The sequence below is a fragment of the Sphaeramia orbicularis genome, chromosome 19 (assembly GCF_902148855.1).
Source record: "Sphaeramia orbicularis chromosome 19, fSphaOr1.1, whole genome shotgun sequence".
In the NCBI taxonomy this organism is placed as follows: Eukaryota; Metazoa; Chordata; class Actinopteri; order Kurtiformes; family Apogonidae; genus Sphaeramia; species Sphaeramia orbicularis.
The window spans coordinates 12,180,320-12,190,684 of record NC_043975.1 but is presented as its reverse complement, the minus strand read 5'-3'; the positions used below and the strand labels follow the sequence as shown (position 1 = coordinate 12,190,684).

Sequence of the window (10,365 nt, the reverse complement as noted above, 5' to 3'; positions counted from 1 at the left end):
ATTCGCACCAAGACAAAGATTAAGATAAAAATGTACCTGGAATCGAACCAAAACACCTGGTAATCTTCTTTTTTTGACATTAAGTTTTATCTTTCTTAATGTATTCTTAATGTGTGTAAGTAGCTTTGGCTTGGTTTCGAACCTGACAGAGTTATTATTAAAAAATAAATAAATAAATGGCACCACAGGGTTAGAATTGCGAGCACTTTCAAGCACTTCAACTAAAATTAAATCAATCAATCAATCAATCAACGTGTATTTATATAGCACTTTACAACATCATAAAGAAGATCAAAGTGCTTTACATCTAAAAGCAGGATTAAATTATAAGACAGAAATAGTTTTTAGACCTTTTTTTTTTAAGACCTTGAAAACACAATGTTGAAATTCAAGCCTTTTCAAGGATTTCAAGTACATGTATAAACCCTGAGTAAAGAAAAAAAAAAAAAAAAAGAGAGAAGAAAAACAAGAATAAGACCTAATGGATTTGGTTTGGATGTTTCCAGGGCTGAGGATGGACCGACCTGCATCATTATCGAAGCTCTGGATGAGGATTCAAGCAGAAGCAGATTCACGTGGCTCCTAAATATGGATGTAAAGGTACATGAGTCCACCTTCTTTTTTCCTCTTCAAGTTAAACCTGGAAAACAGCAGGAAATCTGAACAAATTTTCATTTAAACCATAAAGGCCCAGTGCTGCTTTTATGGCACTTCTCAAGCAAATTTGTCTTTCTATTAGACCAGGGGTGTCGAGCTCCTTTTAGTTCAGGGGGCACATGCAGCCTAACATGATCTAAAGTGGGCCGGACCAGTAGAATTTGGTTTAATTTGTTGTTTATTTTGGTTCATTTTGTTGCTTATTTTTGTTTATTTTGTAGAATTTGGTTTATTTTGTTGTTTATTTTGGTTCATTTTGTTACTTATTTTTGTTTGTTTTGTTGCTTATTTTTGTTCATTTTGTAGAATTTGGTTTATTTTGTTGTTTATTTTGGTTCATTTTGTTGCTTATTGTTTGTTTTGTTGCTTATTGTTGTTCATTTTGTAGAATTTGGTTTACTTTGTTGCTTATTTTGGTTCATTTTGTTGCTTATTGTTGTTTGTTTTGTTGCTTATTGTTGTTCATTTTGTATAATTTGGTTTACTTTGTTGCTTATTTTGGTTCATTTTGTTGCTTATTTTTGTTTGTTTTGTTGCTTATTTTTGTTCATTTTGTAGAATTTGGTTTATTTTGGTTCATTTTGTTGCTTATTATTGTTTTGTTGCTTATTGTTCATTTTGTAGAATTTGGTTTACTTTGTTGCTTATTTTGGTTCATTTTGTTGCTTATTTTTGTTTGTTTTGTAGCTTATTTTTGTTCATTTTGTAGATTTTGCTTTACTTTGTTGCTTATTTTGGTTCATTTTGTAGATTTTGTTAAGGATAGGATAAGAACTGATAAATAATATCAACTCCAAAGTTTTCTCTCTGTTTTTGAGTGAAAAAAGTAACATTCCATGATGAAAATGTTTACATCAACGAACTGTACTTGAACAGAACATGAACAAATATGAACAACCTGAAAATTCTTTTGAAAAAAAAGTGCAATTTTAAGAGTATTACGCCTTAGCTTATCATTTATATATGTGCATCACAACTTACAGATCACAGTGGATCTAAAAAAGCACAAAACATTTAGTAACAGGCAGAATATTGGTAAAATTCCACATGCTTCTCATATGACACTTTCAGGTTGTTCATATTTGTTCAGGTTATTCAAATTTTTTGTAAAAGGCTAGTCTGTAAATGTCAGCATTTTGGTGTAATTTTACCTTTTTTGTTTTAAACTAAAAGTTTTCAGCAGTTTTCATTATTTATAGGTTATTAGGATTGTATTTTACTGGTCCTGATCTGCTTGAGATTGAATTGACCTAAAATGATTTTAACATCCTTGATTGCTCATATATTCAGTGTAATTTTTGCATGTCACAAATTCATCCCACGGGCCGGATTGAACCGTTTGGCAGGCCGGTTTTAGCCCCCGGGCCGCATGTTTGACACCTGTGTATTAGACCTTTCTTAAGTGATTTATTACCATTTATTATAATATTATCTTCAGTATTTTGCATTTTTCACTGTAAAACTTGTATTTTCCTATATTCAGTTTCCTACATTTAATCTAGATGTTCATGAAAACTCAAAGTACATTCAAAGGTTATTCTATCAAAACCGAAAACTGAAGAGAAAGTCACATTTTTAGCAAATCTATCAATAACTGAACATAAAAACAAGCATCTCCATCCACTGTTAATGATCCAACTCCATGGGTTTTACTGGTGAATCACTAGTCGCTTTTCCATTGACCTTCAAACTGCGCAAATATTACTTGCCTAATGGAAAAACTACAATTTTGCCAAAACTCGAGTTTTGATGAAAAGTTTTTGTGCTTTGCAAGAAGAGGTGGTTTTTCAGGTGTAGTGAAATTGATAAATAGCACAAAACTGCAATGGAAAGATGTTTTTTCCGCAACTACAGTTATGTCAATAAAAAATAAAAATAGGTCCAAGGGTACTGTAGTCTAATGGCATATGTAAAGACATTAACTGGCATTCATTTGACATTTCAAGGTCACTCAAGGTCAAAGGTCATGGCACCAAATGAAAGCCCATATGTGACTTCCTATCTATTGCCAATAGTAATTATATTAATATCTTCAACTGTTTTCAAGTTATAGCACTTTGAAATGTGTCCCATAAAAAAATCAATGGGGATTTTTAAAATTAAAAAAATTCATAAGAAATTCAAAAATCAATATTTCCCAATTCTTTGAACAACCTTGGTAGACCTTACCCCAAGGAATACCTGCTATGAATTTCAATTGCTTCTGGCTGACGGTTTTGGAGAAGAAGTTTCTAGAATTCTGGACATAGATGACCTTGGGTTTGACATTTCATGGTCACTCAAGGTCAAAGGTTATGGCACCAAATGAAAGTCCATATGTGACTTCCTATCTGTTGCAGATAGTAATTATATCAATATCTTCAACTGTTTTCAACTTATAGCACTTTGAAATTTTTCCCATTATAAACCATAGGGGATTTTAAAATTTTAAAAAGTCATAAAAAAAATTCAAAAATCAATATTTCTCAATTCTTTGGACAACCTTGGTAGACCTTACCCCAGGCGGAATCTGCTGTGAATTTCAATTGATTCAGACTGACGGTTTTGGAGAAGAAGTTTTTAAAGTCTGGACATAGATGACCTTGGGTTTGACCTTTCAAGGTCACTCAAGGTCAAAGGTCATGGCACCAAATGAAAGCCCATATGTGACTTCCTATCTATTGCCAATAGTAATTATATCAATATCCTCAACTGTTTTCAAGTTATAGCACTTTAAAATGTGTCCCATTAAAAAAGAATGGGGATTTTTACAAATTCAAAAATTCATTAAAAATTCAAAAATCAATATTTCCCAATTATTTGAACAACCATGATAGACCTTGCCCCAAGGGACTTCTGCTATGAATTTCAACTGCTTCTGGCAGACGGTTTTGGAGAAGAAGTTTCTAGAAGTCTGGACATGGATGACCTTGGGTTTGACCGATCAGTGTCATTCAAGGTCAAAGGTCATGGCACCAAGTGAAAGCCCACATATGACTTCCTATCTATTGCCAATAGTAATTATGTCAATATCTTCAACTGTTTTCAAGTTAGAGCACTTTAAAATGTGTCCCATTATAAACCAATGTGGATTTTTAACATTTCAAAAATTCATTAAAAATTCAAAAATCAATATTTCTCAATTCTTTGAAGAACCTTGGTAGACTTTACCCCAGGGGGCATCTGCTATGAATTTCAATTGCTTCTAGAGTTTTGGAGAAGTAGTTTCTTAAAGTCTGGACATAGATGACCTTGGGTTTGACTTTTCAATGTCATTCAAGGTCAAAGGTCATGGCACCAAATGAAAGTCCATATGTGACTTCCTATCTATTGCCAATAGTAATTATATCAACATCTTCAACTGTTTTCAAGTTAGAGCACTTTAAAATGTGTCCCATTATAAACCAATGGGGATTTTTACAATTTCAAAAAATTCATAAAAAATTCAAAAATCTATATTCCTCAATTCTTTGCACAACCTTGGTAGACCTTACCTCAAGGAACATCTGCTATGAATTTCAATTGCTTCTGGCTGACAGTTTTGGAGAAGAAGTATTTAAAATCTGGACATAGATGACCTTGGGTTTGGCCTTTCAAGGTCACTCAAGGTCAAAGGTCATGGCACCAAATGAAAGCCCATATGTGAATTCCTATCTGTTGCCAATAGTAATTATATCAATATCTTCTTATCTTAGTTATAGCACTTTGAATTTTTTCCCCTTATAAGCCAATAGGGATTTTAAAACTTTAAAAAATTCATAAAAAATTCAAAAATCAATATTTGTCAATTCTTTGAGCAAACTTGGTAGACGTTGCTCCAAGGAACTTCTGCTGTGAATTTCAGTTGGTTGTGGCTGACGGTTGTAGAGAAGACATTTCACGAAAAATTGTTTACAGACAAAAAGCTACTGATACCAATAGTCCATCAGACCTTCGGGCCGTTGGGCTGAAAACAGATGTCGAAGGATGTTCCAACAAGTGAAGAAGAAGAGTTTTAAAACAAACATGGCGTGGTATGTGTGGACACACGAGGAGGAAACCAAATAATTTTTTTAATTTAGTATGGGATAGAAAGGTAACGAGCATTCTAGATTCAAAACAACAAATATTTACGTTCGTCGCCATGTTTATGGAATGACTTCTCGTGACATTTCGTGGAAAATAAACAAATCATCGCATTTGGGATTTAATGGAAAAACCGACATTACACATTTCTGGTTTTTTGACATTTAGTAAATACTGGTAAAGTTTTGCACATATGTCCAATGGATAAGCGACTAGTGTTGTAGAAGATGATGGTGTTTCCACGGTAACTACAGAGCCTCTGAACGTCCAAATGGGTCATATCTGATGACCATGAAAAGACAAAACTCGAGTTTTTCGATTAAAAGTTTTTGTGCTGGCAAGACGTGGTTTTTTAGGCGTAGCGCAAATGGTATATCACGCAAAACTGCAATGGAAAGACCTTTTTCCTCAACTAGGGTCATGTGAATAAAAAAATTGGATGTTGACGTACGTTACAAGAAGTTAAGAAGAGGAGTTTTAAAAGAAACATGGCGCAGTATGTGTGGACACACCAGGAAACAAATCATTTTTTAATTTAATACGGGATAGAGGAGTAAGATATGATAATAATGAATATATCTGTAAATCAACATGATATGTACATTCGTCGCCATGTTTATAGAATGACTTCTCGTGTCATCTCGTGATAATAAATAAACAAAACATCGCATTTGTGATTTAATGAAAAAAAAAAGATATTATGTGCTTATGTTTTTTTTTGACATTTAGTAAATACTGGTAAAGTTTTGCGCATATGTCCAAAGGATAAGCGACTAGTGTTGTAGAAGATGATGGTGTTTCCATGGTAACTACGGAGCCTCTGAATGTCCAAATGGGTCATATCTGATGACCATGTAAAAGACAATAAACTGTATTTTACGCCAATTATTTACACGTATTGCTAGAATTAGTGGATTAACAGGTATTAAACAGTTTAGGTCAGTAGATGCTTTTGGTCGCCAGTGGATGTTTGGCTCTTTATTGGTTAATAGAATCTATTATGAAGCGAACACACTGGTATTTTTTTGTAGAACTGTTTTGCTCTGGCAGCTTCGCACATCTCTATCTGATGAGTTCATACATTTTTCAAAAACTTAAGGCACAAAACACAAGATGTATTTTCTTAAGGCTAAAACTTTCTGCAGAACACTGCTGGTGCAAGTGGAAAATATCGATTCTCATAGGATTCGAAGGACAAAATAAAAACAGAACAGAAATAATAAAGATACTTGGTCAGTAAAGATAAGACCGAATGAGAAAAATAGAGCTTCGCTGCACAAAACAGTTCAATAAGTCAAGAGCAGATTGGAAAATGGAAAATAAAGAGATGAAAGAAGAGCTCAGGATTTATGGTGGATATAGTTAAACATATGAGTAGAATTAAATGCAGTGTTTACTTTATATAACACTTAATTTGACAGTAATGACATCAAGTTTGCATGAAATTAACCATTGTGTGTATACTCTGTGCTAGGGCGATGCTAGCATTTGTGGGCTCCATGAAAGGTTTATGTTGAGGGCCCTTCATAAAAGAAAAGTATCTGTAAATGTGTTGGGGGGGGGGGGGCATAAGTGCTGTAACTGGCGTGAAACTGAAAGTGAATCTTAACTTTGGACGTCCGACTCCTGGCTTCTAAGCTTCTCTTTTACTCTGGAGTTGAAACGAAGTTTTCACAACTTCTCAAAAAAATTTTGTGGGGAAAAAAACAAAGAAAAAATTTAGTGGGGAAACAATTTAATGGGGAAAAAAAAACAGGAAAAAAAATTTGTGGGAAAAAAATTTAGTAGGGAAAAAAAACAGGAAAAGAATTTAGTGGGGGGAAAAACAGGCAAAAAATTGTGGAAAACAAAAGAAGAAAATTTATTGGGGAAAAAAACAAGGAAAAAATTTAGTGGGGTAAAAAAAATAGGAAAAAATTGAGGAAAAAAAAAACAGGCAAAAAATTTAGTGGGGAAAAAACAGGAAAAAAAATTGTGGGAAAAAAAACAGGAAGAAAATTTAATGGGGAAAAAAAACAGGCAAAAAATTTAGTAGGAAAAAAAAACAGGCAAAAAATTTAGTGGGGGGAAACAGGCAAAAAATTGTGGAAAAAAAAACAGGAAGAAAATTTATTGGGGAAAAAAACAAGGAAAAAATTTAATGGGGAAGAAAATAGGAGAAAAAATTGTGGAAAAAAAACAGGCAAAAAATGTAGTAAGGAAAAAAACAGGCAAAACATTTAGTGGGGAAAACATGTGGGAAAAAAAACAGGAGGAAAATTTAGTAGGGAAAAAAAAACAGGCAAAAAATCTAGTAGGGAGAAAAAACTGGAAAAAAAATTGTGGAAAAAAAATTAGTGGGGGAAAAAACAGGCAAAAAATTTAGTGGGACAGAAACAGGCCAAAAATTTAGTGGGGAAAAAAAAATCACAACTTCTAACCTATATCCACTGGGCCCCCTGGGAATGCTGGGCCCCATGAATTTGTCATGTTCACCCCCCCCTTTACATCGTCCCAGCCTTTAGGGGTCCAGCGGCCCTGCAGCCCACACCATGACCACTGCACTCCATGCATAAATGAAAATAAGGGCTTTAACTAAAAACAAAAAACATACACACAAATCCAAACTAGGGGACCGGTGCCGCGCCCCCCCCCCCCCAAGTTCCCCAAGCACTCTAAGTGCAAGGAAATGTATGTGCAAATTGACAATGGGAAAAATAACAAGAAAAAATTAGTAGGGAAAAAAAACACGGCAAAAAAATTAGAGGAGAAAAAAAAACCAGGAAAAAAATTTAGTGAGAAAAATAAACAAAACAGGAAAAAAACTTTCTCTCAACACTGACTTTTTTTTTTTTTATCCACGACTATGGTTTTAAATGTTCTACCTCTAAATTTCCAAAATATTTTTCATGCTCTGACTGTAAAGAATAATTTTCTACCACAACTAACCACCTACTTTCTTCATATCTCACCGAGGAAGAAAAATCTCCAATTAAACTTCAAGGAAATATTCATGTTTCTAAACTATATGGACAAAAATATTGGGACACATCATGACTACAACTGTAAGATATCCTGTTCATTTTGAGTTGAGATAAAAATATCAATATTTCCTCAAAGTTTAATTGGAGATTTTTCTTCTTAAGTGAGATAGGAAGAAAGTAGATGGTTAGTTGTGGTTGAAAATTATTATTTACAGTCGGAGCATGAAAAATATTTTTTGAAATTTAGAGGTAGAACATTTAAAATCATAGTCATGGATATTAAAAAACAAAAACAATACTGAGAGAAATTAACCCTCCGGTATCCAGGTGCACCTTTTAGGCACACTTTGCACTTCATTTTAAAAAACTTCATATTATTTTTCACAATTTAAATAAGGTTAGAATTTAAAACTTGCTCATTTTTGCATGATCTTTGAAATTCTGGCCACCAACTAAAATTTGCACATTGTAAACAAAAGAAAATTACAAAACTAGCATCTGTCTCCCAAGTGTGCTTAAAACGCACTATTTCTTCCATTTGATATTTACGATTAGGGCTGACCTTGATTTACAAAAATAAAATCAAATTAGAGCAGAAAAATAAATCAATATATAATATTTAATAGTTTGATTTATAGGTGTGCCTTTTTGGCACACTTGGTGACAGATGCTAGTATTTTGGAACATTTGACCTAGCGCCAAAAATAATCATGCAAATTAACCGATGTTGGAGTTAATCATTGACATATGCCAGGATGAAAAAATCAAATAATATGTGATCCACTTTTTATGTAGTATATTGAAAAATTTTTTTGTTTTGTTTTGTTTATTTTGCATCCAAAAAAATGGTTTGTTTGCATTACAAACACGGCATTTAAAGGGTTAAAAAATGTGACAATTATTGAGTATTTGGTATTTTTATTTACGACTCAAGTTGATGAAATAGAAAAAAGTGTAAAAGAATTAAAAACAAACTATGAAAATTGTTTTTCACATTATTCCACAAGTGCGTGAAAAAGGCACACTTGGTGCTTAGCAAGGGCGTCGCTGGATGGGATACCGGAGGGTTAAGTAAAAACCATCTTTGAAAGCAAAGCTAAGAATTTAAACCAAACTAACCAATACAATATTTATCATAATATATTTATCACTATTGTTTTGTATCCCAGACCCCTGTTAGAAAAGAAACACCTGAATTCAATGTGTCCCAATACTTTTGTCCACATCGTGTATTTTTCAGTCCCGGTGAACAAAGACAGTGCACCTTTGGAAAATCACTTTAAATGTCGTCCTCTTTGTTCGGTGGACTAATAAAAGAACCTTCTCTCTTCTCTAGGGCTGGCTTCCGACGTCTCTTGTCAATCAGGCTCTGCCCCGCGCACAGCTGGACTTCACCAGACACCTCCGCAGACGCCTCGCAGCAGGGGGCGCTCACGGTCGACCGAGCCCCAGCGACGCCCACAGCGCCGGCGCCTCGGCACCACCCACTGAGGAACGCTCTATGACGGGCGAGCGGTGACAGTGTGGGCCCCGGAGGAGACGCTCCACAGACCCCCAGTGTCAGCCTGATGGAAGGAAGCCGGATAATAATAGGAAGTAATGGATGTGATGGAGGGTCCAGTCCAACCTCGTTACATTCAGCTGATCAGGTGTCACCACCTCTGGACAGAAGCGACTGGAACCGAATGAATAAAAGACAGACATGAGTCTCGTTTGTGTGGTTCATTGTCAGCCGTAGACCTTTTCTGTGAACTATGAACAAAAGCCTCCTGAGTGGACATCCTTTATGTCGTTCTAGTTCAGGGTATGATGTCAAGGGGGTCAGACCAGTAACAATAATAATTTGATAACATAAACAAGTGGTGCAAGGAACGTATTGTAGCTTATTTCCAAATGATGTCATCATGTCTATGTGTGTGGTGATGTCAGCATATCAATTGCCTCTATATATGTGCTAAGTTTGAAGTAAATTGAAACAGAATTGATGTTTTAATAGACATTTGAAATTTTGCCGATTGTAAGTAAATGGGAGGAAAAAAAGATTTTAAAAATTAATTAAAAATTGGAACTTTTACCTACTTTTCCCAAAATGTATTCACATCTATTCTGGGTCACTGGCAATCTATAAACACAGTTTGGTATGAATTCAACCAATAGTTTTGCTTCTACAGACATGTGAAACTTTGCCTATTTTAAGTAAATGGGAGAAAAAAAAAAAAAGATTAAAAAAAAATCATTAAAATTTGAAACTTTGACCTACTTTTCCCAAAATGTATCCACATCTATTCTAAGTCACTGGAAATCTATAAACCCAGTTTGGTATGAATTCAACCAATAGTTTTGCTCTTACATATGAAATTTCACCCATTATGAGTAAATGGGAATTTTTAAAAAAGAAATTCATAAAAATTTTAACGCGGACGTACTTTTCCCAAAATGTAATGCCAACTATTCTGGGTCACTGGCAATCTATAAACCCAGTTTTGTATGAATTCAACCAATAGTTTTGCTCTTACAGATGTGAAATTTTGCCTATTTTAAGAAAATGGGAGGAAAAAAAAGATTTAAAAAATTCATTAAAATTTGAAACTTTGACCTACTTTTCCCAAAATGTAACCACATATATTGTAGGTCACTGGAAATCTATAAACCCAATTTAGTATGAATTCAGCCAAGACTTTTGGTTCTACAGACATTTGAA

The 10,365-nt window shown here is 34.1% G+C and overlaps 1 protein-coding gene across 1 annotated transcript in view; it reads left to right on the top strand.

Annotated features, from left to right (window-relative positions):
- The window catches only part of star2 (steroidogenic acute regulatory protein 2), a 16,944-nt gene extending 7,761 nt beyond the window's left edge, over positions 1-9,183 (top strand). The window contains exons 6-7 of the mRNA XM_030122124.1: positions 507-600; positions 9,001-9,183. Coding sequence (XP_029977984.1) covers positions 507-600; positions 9,001-9,183 — 277 coding nt within the window. The remainder of the gene's footprint in view (positions 1-506; positions 601-9,000) is intronic.
- Positions 9,184-10,365: the final 1,182 nt, after the last annotated feature.